This window comes from Ursus maritimus, unplaced genomic scaffold, assembly GCF_017311325.1.
Source record: "Ursus maritimus isolate PB19 unplaced genomic scaffold, ASM1731132v1 scaffold_11, whole genome shotgun sequence".
NCBI classification, from domain to species: Eukaryota; Metazoa; Chordata; class Mammalia; order Carnivora; family Ursidae; genus Ursus; species Ursus maritimus.
This window is the reverse complement of record NW_024423453.1, coordinates 63,692,192-63,713,004: the sequence shown is the minus strand read 5'-3', so window position 1 is coordinate 63,713,004 and position 20,813 is coordinate 63,692,192. Positions and strand designations below refer to the sequence as shown.

The window sequence follows — 20,813 nt, the reverse complement described above, 5'->3', positions numbered from 1 at the left end:
AAAAAGCTACAAGTCTAGCTTGCCAATGCCTGTTTGCATTTGACCCCAAAAAGCTACAAGTCTAGCTTTTCCAACACCTGTGTGCAAGGTCCCTCACGATTGCAGCAGTGAGAAACTGGGCACAAAAAGATGTGTAGCCCTCAGGAGGGCATACTCGTCAATATACCCTTCAGATGCAATCATGGAGAGTCATGGATAAGAACCTCCCAGAGGGTAAAGCCAGTAACTTCAAACACAACAAGCAGAGGAATTCCTTCTGGAAAGCAGAAATGGGGTCTAACCAAGAATTTACTTGACCATCTGGGCAATCTTTGAAGTTTCCCTTTTGCAACATTTTGCTAGGCTATGGACTGGTGACTACTTTCCCTCATTCTTTTTCCAAATAATTTTTCATATTCCTACCTCACCCAGTGTGTGGAGGAGAGTGTGGGAGAGGGGATCGGATACCTCATCTTTTAGTTAGTAGGTCACTGGGTCATGAGAGTTATAGCCAGACTTGTAAAGGACCATACATCATCTTCAGATCATGGATTTAAGAGCTGGTTGCAAAAACTACTTGAAACTTTGGCTTTTCTCCCCTTGGAATAGGGTGTGTTGTTAGAACATGGGCATATATAAATATCTGGGTGGCCAGAGTGGACTGTGACACAGTTGTCCACCAGTGTACATTCTCACCTTCTTTTATTACTAGAACTAAGTCTTAGCTGGATCCATGGTTGCCCAGCTAGAGAACTTTATCTCCCACCTCCCAGTTAGATGTGGTTATGCCTCTAATCAGGTCAATGGAATGAGTAGTGCTACCTCTGGGACTCACTCCTAGGAGTACTGAGTTGTACACACTTTTCCTTTCTGCTGGGCTAAGATACAGATACAGATGGTTCTGGGATGGAGGTTATGTATGAGGATAGCAGCACTGTCCTACCTTTCCTGGACCACTGACCTCTGGACCAGTAGAGGAGAGAAAAAACCCCGAAACTATCTTGTTTCACAGACCCATAAATACAGAAAACAAACTAATGGTTGTGAGGGGAGGAAAGCAGGGGATGAGCAAAATGGGTGAAGGGGAGTGGGAGGTACAGACTTCTAGGGATGGAATGAATAAGTCACAGGGATAAAATACATAACATGGGGAATATAGTCAATAGTATTGTAATAGGGTTGTGTGCTGACAGATGGTAGCTACACTTGCCGTGAGCTTACCTATAGATTTGTTGAATCACTATGTGGTAGATCTGAAACTAACGTACCATTGTATGTCAACTATGCTTCAATTAAAAAAACAAACTATCTTGTTTCATGTACAGTGTCTTTGGGTCTCTGTTAAAGCAACCTTATCTGTATCCCAACTAAAACCTGGGCCTAGATTTGGAATAGAGTATTAAGTATTCTTGTCTCCGAAGGCCAAGGCGGAGCCATTCTTGAACAAATGGAAAAGAAACTTTTGCTAATCTAAGTCTGGGTTTTGGCCCAATTAAACCAATACTAACTACAGAACACTTAATGTAAGCCAATTCAGTATGAGATATTATGGAAGAAACAACATGGCCCTATCAGCACTTAACTACTTACTTTTAGACTGTATGTAAAAGAGAAATTTCTATTTTGTTTAAACTGCTGCATTTTGGGTCTTTTTCATATCTAAGAGGATGCTTACATACATTGTTAGAATTTGTTGAAAAACCAGTGCATAATCACAAAAATAACAAATCAAAGCACAGTGTGCCCAATGGGGAATATGGACAAAAAAAGACTCTCAGTTTGGAGCTCAGAAGGGATTAGGAGGGTCTGAAGGAAAGGAAGTCCTAGTGGTGAAAATGGCATCACTGAAGGTAGGAATATTTTATTTTCTCCTTAAACAAACCAACCAATCAACCAACCTCAGTGTAACTTTTCTTGCAACTATTCTGGTAAACGAGATAAGGAACCACTGCTTTATGAAAAAAAAAAAAGCTTTGAAATAAATCAAAGTACTTTTCCTTTAAAAGTATTTTTTTGTGATATAAATAACACAGGCATTGGAACACTTGAGAACACTGTAACAATGTAGAATATTTAAAAAAACTGAAAATCACTAGACCATTACCTTGAACAACAAAACTGCAACCATTATTTTAATTTTTTTCTAGTCTTTCTTCAGTGGGTATACAAGTGGAGATACATGTATTTATATATATATATATACATATATATAGTACATATATACATACTTCAGCTCTGTTGTGCTTTTTCACTAAATGCTATAGAAGCACTTCGTGAGGTGAAAAATTCTTCAGTTCTTAGTTGCTGTTATTTCTAACATGTTTAATTTCATACAATCAATCACAAAACATAGAAAATCAGTATTATCAAAAGGCAATAATTAAAACACACACACACACACACACAGAGTATTTCCTCTGACAGAAAAGTGATCTTATTTTTTCTAGCGCTTAGCAGTGACCAAGCGTAGAAGGGACACCTTGGAGTGTTTTCAGGAGACACCTGTAGCAAAAACAAATAAATCCAAAGTAAAAACTGAGGCAAATTTGCCCAGAGGAGATCTAAAATTACAAAGCAAAAACGTCAAGTGTAATGTTACATGTCTGACCATATTCTACAATATAGTAGGGCCAGTCCTCCTGTCCTTCTGTTATAGTCCCGACCACATTAAAACAAAAGGTGGGGGAGGTCGGGTCAAACTCTTCTCATTTCTGTGGGTGCTAATCTGAAGTTCCTTCTCTCATGAGACTATTTGCCCATTCTGGCAGAACATTTGTATGAAATCAAAATTTCACATATGGAACTCCCAAGTCACCCATCTGCCCCACCCACCTTATTTTTTGGGTTGAAAATTTGTCACAGGAACAAATGCTATCTCCCACGATTTGAGAAACAAGACTGATCCAACAGCACCATTAAATTCATATAAATTGGGTTAATGGTGGTATTAGTGCCTTGATTTTCTATTTCCCCCCCTGCAAAATGCGTTTATTATTTGTGTGTGTGTGTGTATACACATAAAACATTATTTTGAATTATCTTCCCTATTCCAAGCTTTTTGAAAATTGTGCTTTGTTTTTATTTTGGATACTCATCTTTTTGATAATTATAATGGCTCCAGTGTTAATACACATGCATTCTCGTTGCCTATAAAGTAGGTTGTCTTATACCTTATTGGGCACACTAAACATCTGTTAAGGTTTTTAAGGAGGGAATGAACTTTAAAATCAAAAGGCCAGGCACTATTATTATTATTGGCCTCTGCTGCATCGTGTACTTCGTATCGCAATTAGTACACATTTTTTCTCTGGGAACTTTGTACTGAAGCCGAACCAGAAACACTCGCTGGAGCCTCCCAGGACCAGGCACCCCCCGCCGTCTCCCCTCCCACCCCCAGGAGGGAACACGCCCTCAGTTACTGCCGGTCTGGCCCAAGCCTTAGGTAACTTCTATTCCGGGGCGGCAGCGGCCACAGCCCGCAGCGCACGCGGCCGAGTGCAAGCCGGTCCAGCTGCCGGGCGCCAGCCGCCCATTCCGCAGCGGCGGCTCCGCTCTCGATCGCGCGGTTCCGTTTGGCGACCCCGTCGGCCAGCGGCCCGCCCATGCTCTCAGCCACCAGGAGGGCTAGCCTGCTCTTCCACAGCCTCTTTCCCGGCTCGAGAATGGGCGACTCCGCCTCTAAGATCGTCAGCCCCCAGGAGGCCTTGCCGGGCCGGAAGGAGCCGATCCCCGTTGCGGGTAAGGACGCGGGCACGCGCAGAAGGCAAGGTTATCGTCGTGGCGCATGCTCGCCAGCGCCCGGCGGCTGCGCGTCCTCCGCCCGCCCGGAAGAGAGCCGAGGGCCGGCCTCGGGTGGATAGTTAGGCTGGGGTCTGCGCAGGCGCGGAGAGTCTCCGATCAGGGGGGCGTGGGGAGGGGGTCGTAGCTTTTTCTTTGTTTGGCTTCTCACCCCCTAAAACAGCACGAAGCACTTTGATGGAATCTAGTATGTTGATATAACTCACCTAGAGTGCAAATACCCCGGCGGCTCCAAACTTTGGGTAGGAAAAGCGCTGACTCGATTATCGCTCTTTCTCACAGGTGTGTGCGCCCTCAGTGCCAGCTTCTGTGCCTCCCCTTTTCTTTCTCTTGTGTACGGTCCCCTGGGATACTGGCCACTTGCAGCGATGGTACCGTGTTGTGTTGTCACTGGAAGCAATGGAATGATACAGAACGATGAAAACTGCAGTTTTGAAATTGTGTCTCAGACTACTGTACCGGTTGCAAGAATTATCCTCAGGCTTCCGTTACCCTCTCTGAGTGCCCGGTTTCTCCCAATTGGCAGGAGCTGCCCCTGGCCCGTGCTCGCGGGTCTGCCCGTGTGTATCAGTAGTCGGAGGTGTCCGCTTTAAAGCTGTGCTTTACAAACTTAAAAATAATTTTTTAGTCTCCTACCAACACTTTTGGAAAATACAGTAAGAATAAGATGCCAGAAAAATGGTCACATGCTTGGGTGCCCAGTAATGTTAAACTACTCTAAAAGTTATTTGCATAAAGCTTAAACCTCAATTTCTGTCGCAGACCAGTAGCGGTTCATAGCCCAGGTCCACCAACCAAGGGACCATTACCATTACTTTGGTGCGGTGCTTCTCAAAGCGTGGCCCCTACAATTAGTGTTTTAAACCCTCTGGGTGATTCTAATGCACTTCATAGTTTGTAAACCACTGCTTTAGAGCTGTTGGAGGATTAAATGGTGATTAGTCTTTTACATATGGCTCCATGCCAAGATAAATCCTGCATTTAAAAATTCCTAGGAATTCTGATTTTCTTTTCCTTAAAGAATTATTGAGTTATAGGAGGAGGTCATAGTGCGGGTGCGCATATCATACACATATTCGGTAGCAGTATGAGATTGGAAAAGGTAGAGGTTTTTTGGACGTGCGGCGGTTTGGAAACTCAGGCTGTGTAACTTGTTTCTCCGTCAGCATTAGCAGTTCTGCTTCCTATGCCCCCCTCACTTCAACTCATTATCAGCCCTAAAAGTTTGTTTTATTTTCGACTCAGATTCAGAGAATGAATTTTAAACTTTCTTTTAAAAACAAATTCTCTTTTACAAACCAGTATTCATAAATGGATACTTAAAGCAGTGCTTTTTCAATGCTGAACACTCCCAGCTTGTACTAAACTTCCTCTTTATACACTAGGGTCTCTTTGGTATGCCCTCCCAGACATCTAAAAAACAAACAAATGAACACAGAAATCTTGATCAGATTTGCAAACTGGTTCAGGATCAGCTTCAACCAAAATTTAGTTCTGCTTAATCTTAACCAAAGTCTTCCCAATCACTTAGCTAATACATAAATGACATTTTTGGTGAAAGATCAATCAAAATGACAGAAACAAGCTAATGATTTATTTGTCACATCCACCTAGTAACTCTAATGGAAAACCTCAGGGTCTGGTTCTCTTCCAGGCTCTTCAGTCTTTTTATATAGCCATGCATACATCTCTGTATCTGGACTGCATACATCTCTGTATCTGGACCAGTAAACTGCTTTTTTTGGTGTAGGGCCAAGCCTACAATGCATATGCATATGCAGTGCATATGTCCTTATTGCTCAGCTGTTGTAACTCTTTTCCTCCCCAAATATTTCAGTTTTAGATTGTGGCCTTTCCAATCCCTACTCTTGGTACAACTCCTCCCTTGACAGGTTGCCGAAGGTTCTGACTGGCCCAGAAATGGGCAGTATTACCTCCTTGGTAGGTTTTGGTGGCTGTAAGCTTGAAGCTTATGGACTTAATATTATTGTTTTAAAAGTCAAATTCATTTCTGTCCCAACCTCCAATCCATTTAATAGCCCTTCATTTCTCCTCATTATCCTGCCTGTTATTAATTGTACCCTGACTTTCAGAAGTTCTGTGACAGAAGCATCACCTTTTGATTTTAGAAGATAAGGCCTGTTTAATTTCTTTGTTTCAGCGTAGTACTAGGCTCTGTCTTTGTGCTCTATTACCAAATACTTTTGGTGTGAAGAGTTATCATTTTAGCTTTAATCCTACCTTTTTTGGTATTCATAAGAAAACTTACACCCTTTTATAACCCGTGGCCTAATAGATTTCTACTTTGCAAGAGGGTAAGATTCAATCCTTCAAACTTCTTTAGTGTTTAATTTCTCCCAGGCTACCTATAGTGGATGAAAAGATGAAAGATGAATAGTCCCATTTGGGTGATTGGTCATAACTAAACTTGACTGGCTCCTTTGAAGCACACTCTGTTAGGTTAGTGGGGGGTCCTGGACAGCACCGGCTGGCTGGCAGGGCATACACTCAGTTTGCCTGATCTTATATGTGAAGGTGGTCCTCTCTGTTTCAGTGCGTGGTTATAAAGCAATACTCTGAGAATTTGGGACTGGAGAAAAAGTGGAATTCATGCTTGTTGAATTGAATTGGTGGGCAGTTATTTGCTAGAGATAGGCAGGAGGTAGAAGGCTTATAATTAAAACCTTAGAGTGCCTTCTATGTTGTTAAAATTAAGTTTATTATAGTTGGAATTAATCTTATTTCCAGTGAATTAATTAATGTAAAAGCCCAGTATTTATTTTGTATGGCACTTTGTGTGTGTGTGTGTGTGTGTGTGTGTGTGTGTGTATGTTTTGCGTTTTGGAAATATTGCTAATCTGTTTTTTTGATCAGGTGCTTGGGATTTGGAGATGTCATTCAAGATAACATTGACAGCTCATATTTAATCTCTGTTTTCTTGTGCTTATGTTCTTAGGTAGTGTTTACTGTATTACTGTGCATTTTTTTCTGGACAGAGGAAGAGATGTAGAACTCTTGCTCACGGTATACTCTTTTAAGAACTTTAAATATAAATAGAAAAACAGTAGAACGATATGAGTCATCCAAAAGGTGGCTCTTTGAAAAACAATTGAACTGTAACAGTAAAATTTACAAACTGTAGCTATCTAATAAAAAAGGAAGAAAGTACTAATAAAAAAGGAAGAAAGTACAAATACACAAAGTAAGAATTGAGAAGGGGGAGTAATAGAAGTAGAAAACTTTAAGAATCATAACAGATTATTTAACTCTTTTAAAATAAATTTGAAAACTTGGATGGAATGGATAATTTTTAGGCAAATGTAATTGACCCAAATTGATACAAGAAAGATACCACTCTGTTTAGGAAATAACAGAATGATTTTTCTAGAAGAAATGAAGTCATCGAAGAGTTGCCTCCTCTCAAAGCATCATGTTCAGACAATTTTACAGAGCACTTCTGCTACTTACACCCTGAGATCATGACCTGAGCCAAAATCAAGGGTCAGATGCTTAACCCACTAAGTCACCCAGGAGCCCCTATTTCTAATCTTTTGAGGAATCTCCATACCGTCTTCCACAGTGGCTGCACCACTTTGCATTCCCACCAATAGTGCATGAGGGTTCCTTTTTCTCCACATCTTCACCAACACTTGTTTCTTGTTTTTGATTTTGCCATTGTGACAGATGTGGGGTGATATCTCATTGTGGTTTTGATTTGCACTTCCCTGATGGTGAGTGATGTTGAGCATCTTTTCATGTGTCTCTTGGCCATCTGGATGTCTTCTTTGGAGAAATGTCTGTTCATGTCTTGTGCCCAATTTAAAATTGGATTATTATTATTGTTTTTATTTGGTGTTGAGGAAATTTTCATCTTTTTATAAACTGTGGCTTAGTAGGTTTCTACTTTGCAAGAAAATAAGATTCAAACCTTCAAACTTCTTTAATGGGAAGCTTTTCTAAGGCTGCCTAAAGTGGATCAAAGCATGACTAGGCCTACTCTGGGTGATTGGTTATTATTTAACATTGTTTTGTAAGTGGTAGCTAATATAGTCAGATAGGAGAAGGCAATTAGAGATGTACAAATTGGAAAAGAGAAGGTAAAACTGCCACTAGTTTGCAGATCAGGAGATTATATACCTGTAAAATCCAAGAGAATTAATAGTAAGGTATCAGGGTATGTAGTTCCTAGACAACAACCAGTAGCTTTACTCTATGCAAACAACTTATTAGAAAATATAATGGAAGAACACACCCCATTTATAACAGCAACGGAAAACGTTAAAATTTATGAATAAACTTGGCAAGAAATATACAAGACCTATGTGAAGAAAACTTTAAAACGCTACTGAAGGACACAAAAGAAGACTTGCTCAAATGGCAAGACATACCAGGTTCTTGGATAGGAGGAGTGAACAGGGAACTTATGTCAGTTCTTCCTCTAAGTTAATTTATAAAGGTAACATGGTTTTAATAAAAATACTATTTTTTTGTTTTATTCTAGAACCAGACACACTAATTAAAAAAATTCATATGGAAAAACAAACAGGAAGAGTTATGGTAAAAAGAAGAGCAAAGAGGGGCAGCTGGCCCTACCACCTAGTAACAGTGAAGCTTAATAATTTAATCAGTGTGATACTGGTCCACAAATAGGTAGGTCAATGGGATAGAATAGAATGATCAGAAGTTCTTAAATATGTATGGACATATCATAAAGGTGATATCTCAAATCAGTGGGGAAAAGATAGAACATTCAGTAATACATGGTTATGGGACAACTGGGTAGCCATATGGAAAAAAAGAAGGTTGGATCTGTACTTCACATTGTAAACCAGAATAAATTCCCAAATATTTAATGATAATAACTCATGCTTATTGGGTGTGTACTGTATGTCAGGCACTCTAGTAATTACTTTACATTTACTAAGACATTTAATCCTCACAGTAACCCCCTGGGGTAGTAATTATTATTAACCCCATTTGTTGATGTCGAAACTGAGGCCCATATGGGTTAAGTGACTTATCCAAGGTCATATATCTGATAAGTGGTACGGCTGGGACATGAATGTGGGCTGTTTGGCTCTAGAGTTTGTGATCTTAACTACTGTACTCTACTGTTTTTCCTTTTAGCTACATGTGAAAATGAAACAATTTAAGTATGAGAAAGGGAGAATTCCCTTATAATCTTGGGATGAAGAAAGCCTTTCGAACTATGACTTGAAACTCAGAAGACTTAAAAAATTGATAAATTAGATCACATCAAAGTAAAAATCTTCTCATGGCAAAAATTACCATAAGCAAATTCAAAAGACAAACTGGAGTAAATATTTGCAACTTATCAGTCAAGGGCTATTCTCCCTAATATATAAGAAGCTCCTAGAAATTAATAAGAAAACACCAACATCTGTTAGAAAAATAGGCAGAGGTTATGAACAGATAGTTTATAGAAAAGCAAGTATAATCGGCTCAAACATGTAAAGGGGTGCTCAACTTCACTCATACTGAGGAGAATGCAAACACCATTTTTCATTTTTCAGATTGGCAAAAATCCAGAACTTTGATGGTACACTCTGTTGGTAAATCCTTAAGGAGAAAGGCACTCTTGTACATTGCTGGCGAGAGTGTAAATTGGCTCCACTCTTACGGAAGGCAATTTGGCAATATCTATAAAAAATTTAAATGCATATACCTTTTGACCCAGGAATTCAATTCTGGGAATTTATCCTACAGATACACTTGCACACATGCCAAATGATGACTATACCAGGTTATTCACTGCAGCTTTGTTTGCAGTAGCCAAAGATTGGAAACAACCCAAATGCCCATCAATAGGGGCTAGTTAAATAAATTGTGGTTCGTCCTCACAATGGAATATGCAGCTGTAAAAAAGAACGTGGAAAACCTATATGAATGGGTATGGAGAGATTGCCAAGATATAGTGTTACGTGAAAAAAGCAGGGTCAGAACAGTGTTATGTGGTATGCTAATTTTTGTGTGAACAGGGTGGAAAATAATAAGATGTATGCACAAAGAAACTTTGAAAGGATAGCTAAGAAGCTAATAGCTGGGGAGAGGGCTATGCGGTGAGCTGAAGATGGATGGGACACACACGTGGGAGACTTTCCTTCATGCTTTCTTGTAACTTGATTCTTGTAATGTGACTGCATTATTGAGTTAAATAACTCCTCTACGGGGATGATCTCTTTCTGTGGTTTTTAGTTTAATTGACCACCTTTCTATCATCTTTTGTCATCCCTGTTTCAAGTTCTTATTCTTTTTTTAATTTTGCTCTCTTTTTCTTGTCAAGTAAGTCTTTTTTTTTCTTCTCCAACTTGCTTTTGTAATCAAAATCTACATTTTGGCGTGATTTAAAAAATCTAAATTTAGAGGGTGAAATTGGAATAAGTTAATCCAAGTCATTTTACATTTCATAAATATTCATTTTTATTGAAGCATCAATTGTGGTGGCATCATTTATACAAAGAAAAGATCTTTGGGGACAAATTCCTTCCACTATTATGTGGAAGGCATTATGTGTATTTCTTTTATTTTGAGTGATGTACATAGACTTTTAAAAGAAAATGATAGAAAACAATTTTCCTTTTAGAAAAATTTTCTCCAATGTGTGATTAATTTCTAAATTGGAGGACACAGAACTATTATTTCTCCTCTTCGCATCTTGTCTAAAGCTCTTTAATTTTACCCTCTGTTTCAGAGCCCTCAGTGTTTCCCTGAGCATTCCATACATCCCATGATCTGATCCTTACCTTCCCAGCCTTTCTTCCTGCTGTGCCCCTATAGAACCCCATCCTCTGACTAACATGTGTTTCAGTGTTTTGCCTCTGGAGTTGCTGTTGTGATTCTATCCAAGTGGGTTCCACATGCCAGTGTTTTCATTTAGTCATTCAGTAAATGTCTATTAAATGCATGCTTAGGTAAAATATTGTTTTCCATATATTCTTATCCTACCTCTTCCTCAAAACTTGCCCTGATTGGATTCCATTTCTCCTATAAATCCATCCCTTTTCTCTCCAACCTAAGTGATCCTTTCCTTCCCTTTCTCTCTTTCTTCCTTTCTCTCTCTCTCTCTCTGTCTTTCTCTTTCTCTCTCTCCCTCCCTCTTTTTTCCTCTCTTCTCTTCTCTTCTCTTCTCTTCTCTTCTCTTCTCTTTTCTTTTCTTTGATTTTATTTATTTGAGACACAGAGAGAGAGCACAAGCCCGGGGAGCGGGAGAGGGAGAAGCAGGCTCCCTGCTGAGCAGAAAGCCCGATGCGGGACTTGATTCCGGGATCCTGGGATCATGACCTGAGCCGAAGGCAGACGCTTAACCTACTGAGCCACCCATGCACCCTTTCTTTTCTTCTGGACAAATAAATCTGTATTGTTTTGTGAATCTTCCTCTTGGATCTTGCATTGTTACTTAGATGTCTTGTTGCTACCCAGGTTCTTAAATCTATGTCTTATCTTCTCATATGAAGGGGAGCTCCCTTGAAAGGTGGCTGTCCAGAGGGAGGAGCCATCTTTCAGTCCTTGAAGGGAGGGGCTGGCCATGGTTGATACTGTTTTATCCTTTAGTCTGTAGTACTTCACAGAGGACACTGCCTACATCAGACACTCAGGTTTGTGGATATTGGGTAAAGTATCACTAATGCTGGTGGAAGGTGGTCTTTTTGCATGACTGTTGTGTGACCATTGTGACACAGAGGAGCCAACATAGCTGATTTTTTTTGTCCCTGGGGTACATATTCTGAATCGTTTTTTCACTAGTAGTGATAGATTTGAGCTGATTTCAGACTTTCTTCTCAATCACTCTTGTCACCAGTAGTAAACTTTTCTGTTGGCCAAGATGAATGATGAGGAGCTCTCATCTTTAAATCTCTAAGCAGGGACTTGGCTAGGAATCTGCAGCAGTGGTTGGGAAAGAGGCATCCTGCTCAGTACAATCCATGGGGGACCCTGGCCTGCTTCCTTCAGGATCAGGAGTGACAGCTAGCCCCTGCTTCAGCTGGAGGAGGGAGGAGAGTGAGGACAACTGTGGTGAGAAATGGGAAGCTGGTTGGGTGAGGAGACATCAGCCTGTGACATGGGCCCTAAGAGAGCCAGCGGCCTCCAACGCCTCAGCAAGAACCAGAGTGGAGCCTCTTTGCTAGGCTTGGTCTGATCCTTCATAGACACCAATGTCTTGTCAGCCATCATCCCTGCTGCCTTGGCAGATGGCCAGATGCCTTCCCATGCCACAGCACCTGGTTGGCCCTGTCATCTTGCCCCAGCCAAAATCTTCGAACTCTGGTGAAGTAGGAAAGACAGAATTCTGCAAAAGATGGCTTCGGAGTGTCAATGCATGATGAGTGAAAGTTGTGGATCCTCTGTATCCTGTTCTTTCGTCTCTCTTCCATCATAAATTCCCAGTTTTTCTGAGAGCATGTTTTGTGAAAATGTAGCACTAGACTGTAAACTACTTAAGGGCAGGAGTTTGCTTATTGTGCCTGGAACACAGTAGGCTGACAGTAAATATTTGCGGAATGACTGTAGCATATTAGGTTGTGAGCTCTGAGAGGCGGGCCCCTATGAGCAGTAGTATACATAATAGACATACACATGTTATGTATAATGGCACATAGTAGGTCGTCAATAAATGTCTGCGTAATGGAGAGAACAGTGCATTGAAGAAGACAGGAAAGGTGGGGGTTTGGGGACTTGGGATTGCCGTTGTTTGCTGGTTTCCAAAATGTTAATGGATTTTCCTCTCATACCAGAAAACTTTATAGTTAGAATTTCTGCAGCCAAATGGAAATGTATGTGATGAGGACTTGGCCATACTTGAGCAATGGAGTGTCCATCTACCCTGTTACATGATGGCAATTTCCTTCCTTGCTGCTTCTTCTCTTCTTGTAGTTCAGAGCGTCAGTCCAGGCTTAGCTTCACAGAACTGTGTTTCCACCATGCTTCCCAGAGATTTTGTTACAGCACACTTGTGCTGGGCCATGGGTCTGTCATGATTTAGTGGCTCCTTATTGTAACCTGTATCTAAGCTAAGAGATGGTAAGAGGTTGGCAGTATCCGACAAAGGTCTTATCTTTGAATAAGCAGAATTGTCATTTGCTGGCATTGCCCCCTTCACTACCTTCATTTTACTGCTGCTTTACTCTCTCTCCCCCTCTTTTCATGGATGGCTAGCTTCTTTCCAACCACTCTTGCCTGTGGATGGCTTCTGAAATCTCGATCTCATCTTAGAAAAGTTCTTTTCCATTTCTATTTTCCTATAAACTTCTAGGATGTGAATGTCCTGCCATAACCCTAAATTCAGTTCTAAAATCAGACTTGCCATTTTGCCTTCAAAACATTGGATACATGTTTTGATTTCTCCATTTCTGTCAGTGGCACTGCTGCACCCTCAAGTCCCTCAAACCTTAGTTGCATTCGTTTTTGAACCTGGCCTCTGTGCTTAATATGTCCCTCCTCCAGTAAGTCTTGATTGTTCCTTGTCTTCTGTTTTAGTCAGTGTTCTCCAGAGAAACAGGACCAGTGGGATATATATAGATCTATAGAAAGAAATTAATTACGAGGGATTGTTTCACATGGCAGTGGAAGCTGAGAAGTCCAAGATCTGCCGTCTCTGTAAGCTGGAGGCCCAGGATAGCTGGTGGTGTAGTTCTAGTCCAGCCCTGAAGTCCTGAGAACTGGGGGAGCCAATGGCGTAAATCCTAGTCCAAGTCCTAAGGTCTGAGGGCAGTAGAAGATGGATGCCCCAGTTCAAGCAGAGAGAGCACATTCACCCCTTCTCCACGTTTTTGTTCTAATCTGATCAGATTGGATGAGGCCTCCCCACACTGATGAGTGCCATCTTTCTTAGCACTGTACCCATTCCAGTGCTAATCTCGTCCAGAAGCATCTTCACAGACACACCCAGAAATAAGGTTTTACCAGCCATCTGGGCATCCCTTAGCCCAGTCAAGTTGATGCATAAAATAACCATCACACTTTCCTTGGTCTCTGCCTTCATTCTCAGTCTACTTTGACCACCACTATGAGACATCTGTTTAAACCTCAAATTTCATACTACCACTGCTTGGGACATAATGGTGACTGTATGTGATTGGTGTGATTGTAACTGAACTCAAGGGTACATCACTTGGGGTGCATCAAATTGAACACAACCCAAGGAAGTATTGAAAGCAAAGAACTTTTTATTAGTTGTAAGTAAGAAGACAGGGAGATAGCTCTCAAAGCACTGTCTCCCTATGGGCTTAGCACAGGAAGCTTTTAGTGTGTTGGGGTGAGGGCGGGGAGTTTGCATTTACATTAAGGAACTTTTACCTATTCTGTTACTTAGGCACTTTGGTTCCATTGCTCGTGCCTGCCATGTCAACATGCTAGTACATATATTGTCTGCTCAAAAAATGGCAGGAAGCTCCACCCGTAGGAGGAGATCTTAGTATTATAATGAACCAAAAGTAACTTCAGGACAACTTTGGGGCTTCTGCATAGGTCCCCAGCTCCCAACCCACTCAAGCTGGCTCATGCATGGGACTATCAGGCAAACACCTACCTAGCTAGACATCTCCTTGGCAGAAACTGCTGGTTTTTAAAAACAGAACACATTCCTTCCCTGCTCTTGTCCTTTCCCTCTCCTCCCTTCTACTGATAGCTCGCAGCCCTCTGATTTGAGTAACTTCTGTTGTATCCTAGCTAACATGATGACCCTCTTCATCCTAGAGTTAGAAACATCCTCCACCTTGCGGCTAACCTCAGTGTTCCTGATTTCTACCCCCTCCCCCTCCAGCTGACTCTCTTAGTTCCTTCCTTCTAGGACGTCTGCTTTCTTCCTCAGAGCCCATCTAAATCTTCCTGGATCTTTCAAGGCCCAACTCAGTTCTTTCCCTTCCATGCTGCCTTTTGGGGGTGGTTTCAACTTTGATTGCTCTTAAGAGTTTGTTGTGAAACTATAGCTCTGGGGCCTCATTTTGCACTTTCATTCCACTGTCTCCTCAGAGAAGTGAAAGTTGAGTTCCTTTAGTCTATTTGGAGCTCAGTGATTGCTTTTCTTCTCCCTGGGGGTTCCTGAACTCTTAGTCTGGTTATGGTGCTCTGCTGGCATGGGCAGAGGCCCTGGGTTATGATGACTAAGCTGCTGCTTGGTTTTCTGGTGTCTTTCTCCTGGATGTTCTATCAAAGTGCTCTTCCTATTTGGTGAAATACTTGATGACTTTGACTCATGATCCTGTTAAAAGATAAACTGAGGTGTATTGAATTTTTTAAGAGTTTGTTTGAACCAAAGTTAACTCGAATTGGGCAGTATCAAATCTAGCAGACAGGAAGGAGCTCCAAGGAGCTTGTACAAAAATGAAGGACTTCTATAGGCAGAAGGGAATGGGAACAAGGAAGTTAGATTAGGTAAAAAAGCAGGTCGGTTATTACAAGGATATGCCCCCTAGGCAATGGCAGACTACTTAACTAGTGTTGATCAGGCAATTCCTGATTGACTGGTTTAGGATTTCATTTCTGGGAGAGACAAAACTGTAACTTAAGTCAAGTCTTGGTTTGGTGATAATGGGGCTTCGCATAAGCGACTCCATTTTGAGCCAAGTGTCTTGTTTTATTTTTTTAACAACGCTAGATGCTTGATTTTACCTTGACCCAAGACCACCATATCTTCTGGGTTAGCTGGGATCTCTTCTTTAAGCTGGGTGTCTTATGAAAAGGTCAATTAAGGTTATTGTCCTTCATAAAGAGAGACATGTTTCCTTATATTTCTGTAGGGCTTTTGTATGATTTTGTGTGAGCATATCTACAGTGTTTCTCAGCAGGGTATATTTCTGATCCACTAGCTTGTTGTTGAGTAAGTGTATTAAATTTGCATTATAATGTAAGAAAGACTGGTAATAGTGAAACTGGAAGAAATGCAGAGTTCCAATATGTTCCAATGAATATATTATCATTACATTTTTAAAAAATGAAGGATAAAATTGAGAAACATTGAATGTCTTCCCAGAGCATGTATAGAAAATGAATTCTTTTGAAAATGTTACCATGGCAAAGTAATAACATTAGTGTCGAATTTTCTTCTGTAACTTTTCATATTTTACCTTCGATTACTTTTATTTATAGTTCGCTCTTAGGTAATTTATACTTTGCTTAGGTCAAATGCAGTGTGAAAAATTAAAAAGCATTGTTCACACGAGACCGAAACTTACTCTTTGGTCAACTTAAAAAAAAAATCGATATTTTAACAGATTTTACCCAAAAGGCAGGAGTTATGAAAATGAAATACTGTGAGGGAATTCATAGCTTTCCAGCTGGAGAAAATGAAAGCTAAAGTAAAAAATCCTGAATGTACCATAGTTAGCAGATGAAAAGAAAACCGTGTTAGAGTTTGCAGAATGGAGTAGCCAGCTGTCAAATAGAGCCCCGGAGAAAACACTGCATTGCTGAAAACCTTTATTTCCTTATCTCTTCTTAAGAGCCAATTCATAAAGAACTACGTCATCCAGCAGTCAGCTCTCCACAGCAAGTCCTGCTGGTCCCCAGAGTTCCTAGCTAACCACTTAGCATTCCTCGCACACCGAGATGTGTGCACTGGTTTGAAGAAGCGCCGCACAGAGCTCCTCGCTCCCCCCACCAAGGACTGCAGCGGGCCTGATAACAGCCCGAGCTCAGGCGGGGGCTCTCCCTGACAACCGGAGGCAGGTTGCTGGGAGACCGCATACCTCCAAGAGTAGAAACTGCACCCAACTGCCTCTGAATGTAAAAAAGGGTTTGAGGAGCCCGTTGCAGATAACTTTTTATTTTAAGAAACTGAAAAACAACATTTTTTTTCTTCTTCAGGATTATGCTCATATATGAAGCTCTTTGGGTTTATTTTGTTAAGTGGAATAGAAGGGAATCATTATTTTCTGATGAAAATTAGGAGTTGGGCGAATAAGATTATGTCGCACTTTGCTGCAGTCGTTTCGGGGCAACACACACCCGATTTAAGGAATAAGCTGTATAAATTTAAATATGAATTTCCAGGGGCAAGATAGGAACCAAAGGATTTCTATTAATATAATGCTGGAACTTAAGGCTGAACTATTTTGGTTCATGAAAAACCTGACAAATTTTTCTTTCTCAGGATAAGGAGATCCGTTAAAGAGCTGAGGTCTAGGCTTCGTTTTATGTACATGTTTGCTTTGGAACTTGCAGGATGGTTGACAAAATTGATACAGTTTTAAAAATGAGGATTCTCTACTGTTATCTCCATATGGTCACATTACAGTAATTAGAAAGGAAACAAGCAGTCTCTGCCCTGAGTCTCTAGTTTCTCTACCCAGTGAATCTGGTACTGTGCTCTTCTCACTGCCCCAGAGTGGGCTGGTCGTGAGGCCAGTCCATCTACGCTGTGATGGCTTCTCCTTGCCTCAGGGCCTTTATTACTTAAATTTCAGATTTTTATTGATATTTTTGCTCAAAGTTGGATTTGTCAGTATGTTTTTAATTATTTTAATTCTCTTCTCCCAACTTCCCAAGTAACCAGCATCCAAAGCATTGTTGGTGTATTATAAAAAGGGACCAGTGTATATTCTCTGCATCTCGCTTTTCTCACTAGTACATCATGGAAATATCTCCAAGTAGCTGGCATATCTTAAAATATTCTTTTTAAAAAATTTAATAAACTTTATTTCCTTGAGCAGTTTTAGATTTGTAGAACAACTGAGTGGGAAGTGCTGAGGATTCCCATATATACATGCTCCCCTCCCCAAGTTTCTTCTATTGTTAACGTTTAGCATTAGTGTGGTACATTTGTTGTAATCGATGAACCAGTATCAACACAGTTATTAACCAAAGTCCGTTCTTTACATTAGGGTTTGTTTTTTATTTTGAATATTCTATGCGTTTTGACAAATCTGTATAAAGATGTGTATCCAACCATTTGAGTATCATACAAAATAGTCTCACTGCTCTAAGAGTCCCCCGTGTTCTGCCTATTTATCTCTTCCTACTGAACCACTGGCAACCACTTATCTTTTTACTGCCTTCATAGTTTTGCTTTTCCAAAAATTTCATATATATGGAACCATAGAGTATATATCCTTTTCAGATTGGCTTCTTTCACTTAGCAGTATACATTGAGGTTTCCTCCATATCTTGATAGCTCATTTCTTTTCACTGCCGAATAATATTCCATTGTATGAGTGTACCACAGTTTGTTTAGCCATTCACCTACTAAAGAATATCTTGGTTGCTTCCAAGTTTCAGTAATTATGAATAAAGCTACTATAAACATTCTTGTACAAGTTTTGTGTTTTTAATTTCTCTGGGTAAATACCAAGAATCATGATGGTTGGATCATGTGATATGAGTATGTTTCATTTTAAAAGAAACTGCCACACTGTATTCCAGAGTGGTTGTACCATTTTGCATTCTTACCACCAGTGAATGGGAGTTCCTGTTGCTTTACATCCTTGTCAGCATTTGGTGTTTCAGTGTTTTGGATTTTAGCCATTTTAGTAGGTATATAGTGCTAGCTTATTGTTTTATTTTGAAATTCCCTAATGACATATGATGATGAACATCTTTTCATATGCTTATTTACTATTTGTATATTTTCTTTGGTGAAGTGTCTATTCTGGTCTTTTGTTCATTTTTAAATTGGATTGTTTGTTTTCTTATTGTTGAGTTTTAAGAGTTCTTCCTATATTTGGGATAACAGTCCTTTTTTTTTTTTTTTTTAAAGATTTTATTTATTTATTTGACAGAGAGAGAGAGACAGCCAGCAAGAGAGGGAACACAAGCAGGGGGAGTGGGAGAGGAAGAAGCGGGCTCCCAGCAGAGGAGCCTGATGTGGGCTGGATCCCAGAACACTGGGATCACGCCATGAGCCGAAGGCAGACGTTTAACGACTGAGCCACCCAGGCGCCCCAGGGATAACAGTCCTTTATCAGATGTCTTCTGCAAATATTTTCTCCCAGTCTGTGGCTTGTTTTCTTTTTTTTTCTTTCTTTCTTTCTTTTTTTTTTTTTTTAAAGATTTTATTTTATTTTATTTGACAGAGATAGAGACAGCCAGCGAGAGAGGGAACACAAGCAGGGGGAGTGGGAGAGGAAGAAGCAGGCTCATAGCGGAGGAGCCTGATGTGGGGCTCGATCCCATAACGCTGGGATCACGCCCTGAGCCGAAGGCAGACGCTTAACCGCTGTGCCACCCAGGCGCCCCCCCCTTTTTTTAAAGATTTTATTTTATTTTTGTGGCTTGTTTTCTTATGCTTTTCACAGTGTCTTTTGCAGAGCATACATTTTTAATTTTAATGAAGTCCAACTTATCACTTTTTTCTTCCATGGATTGTACTTTGGTGTGGTACCTAAAAAATCATTGCCAAACCTAAGGTCACCTAAATTTTCTCCTGTGTTACTTTGTAGAAGTTTTATAGGTTTGCATTTTAAATCTTGAGATAGTTTTTGTGAAAGATGTAAGATCAGGGTCTAGATTAATTTTTTTTTTTTTTTGCACGTGAATGTCCATTTGTTTCAGCACCATTTGTTAAAAAGATTGCTTTTGCTCCATTGCACGGCCTTTGCTCCTTTGTCAGAGATTAGTTGACTATGTTTGTGTGTGTCTACTTCTGGGCTCTCTGTTTCCATTGGTCCATTTGTCTGTTCTTTTACTGATACCACACTGTCTTGATTATGGTAGATTTATGGTAAATCTTGAAGTTGGGTAGTTTCAATCCTCTAGCTTTGTTCTTCAATTGCATTGGCAACTCTGGCCTTTTTGCCTCCCCTCTCCGTATAAAATTTAGAATCAGTTTGTCAATAGCTACAAAATAATAGGATTTTGATTGGGATTGTGTTGAATCTATAGATCAAGTTGGGAATACCTGACAGCTTGACAATGTTGAGTCTTCTTACCTGTGTGCATGAAATTCTCCATTTATTTAGATTTTCTTTAATTCCTTTCATGAGAATTTTATAGTTTTCCTCATATTGATCTTGTACATATTTGGTTAGATTTATACCTCAGTATGTGCTTTCATTTGGCACGAATATCAATTTTTTTTAACTTTTTAAACAGTTTTTTTAAACAGTCATGTCATCTGTGAACAAAGACAGTTTTATTTCCTTCTTCACAATCTGTAGCCCAGGTTTTCCTTTTCTTATTGCATTAGCTAGTACTTCTAGTATGATGTCGAATAGGGATAGTGAAAGGGGACATCGTTGCCTTGTTCTGATTTTAGTGGAAAAGCATCTAGTTTCTCATCATTAATTATCATGTTAGCTATAGGTTTTTTTGTACCTATTCTTTTTTCAGGTGGAGGAAGTTCCCCTAATTTGCTAAAAATTTATATGTTGTTTTTAATGGCTGCATAATATCTCATGATAATGTATGTACTATAGTTTATTAGAACAAAACAAAACAAAGGCAGCCTCTGTATCTGTTATGAAGTGTTTGGCTCCAGTAGTACTAAAGATGTGTTTAGTAGTCATGATAGGGGGTATATGTATGGTAATAACTTATGATACCTTCCTTGTAAAATCTAGCCAAAGGAGACAAAGTTTGTGTTAGGATATGCAGTGCCTTGAAGTCATTCTAAGTAAGGAGTTTGGCTCAGAATGGAAAATGAAAAGAATGTAGCTTCTGTGATGATGTATACTTTGGGGGGAAATCAGAGGTTCAGGTAGGCAGATGGTAAGCGTCTTATCCATGAAGTATAAACATCCTATGAGTGTTTGATGCTTGCCAGTACATTTGGATTGGTTTCTAAATACAGCTTGGCAGCCAAGTGACGGTATTGTTTGTTCTGAGAACTTAAAGGTCAATTTGACCCGCTTACATTTCATGAACTGGACTAAAAAGTTTTAGCACCCTTGCTGTAAACCAGAGGTTGGCAAAATAGACCTGTGGGCCAAATTTGGCCTGCAGCCCATTTTTGTTTTTTTAATAGCAGTGCTGCATTAGGGGCACATTTTAATTTATCTTTTAATTTAAGATGATAAAGGACTCTTAAATCTGATGAATTTTAAGTTGTACCAGTATTTAATCAAGCTTCTTATGGTAAAAGGTAA

At 40.1% G+C, this 20,813-nt stretch overlaps 1 protein-coding gene across 2 annotated transcripts in view; it reads left to right on the top strand.

The window, feature by feature from the left end:
- Positions 1 to 3,409: 3,409 nt before the first annotated feature.
- The window catches only part of MSRA (methionine sulfoxide reductase A), a 407,844-nt gene continuing 390,440 nt past the window's right edge, over positions 3,410 to 20,813 (top strand). The window contains exon 1 of one of the 2 annotated variants that reach the window (XM_040626463.1): positions 3,410 to 3,717. In XM_040626463.1, coding sequence (XP_040482397.1) covers positions 3,582 to 3,717 — 136 coding nt within the window. In that variant the 5' untranslated portion in view covers positions 3,410 to 3,581. The remainder of the gene's footprint in view (positions 3,718 to 20,813) is intronic. The other variant, XM_040626462.1, reaches the window with a different exon arrangement.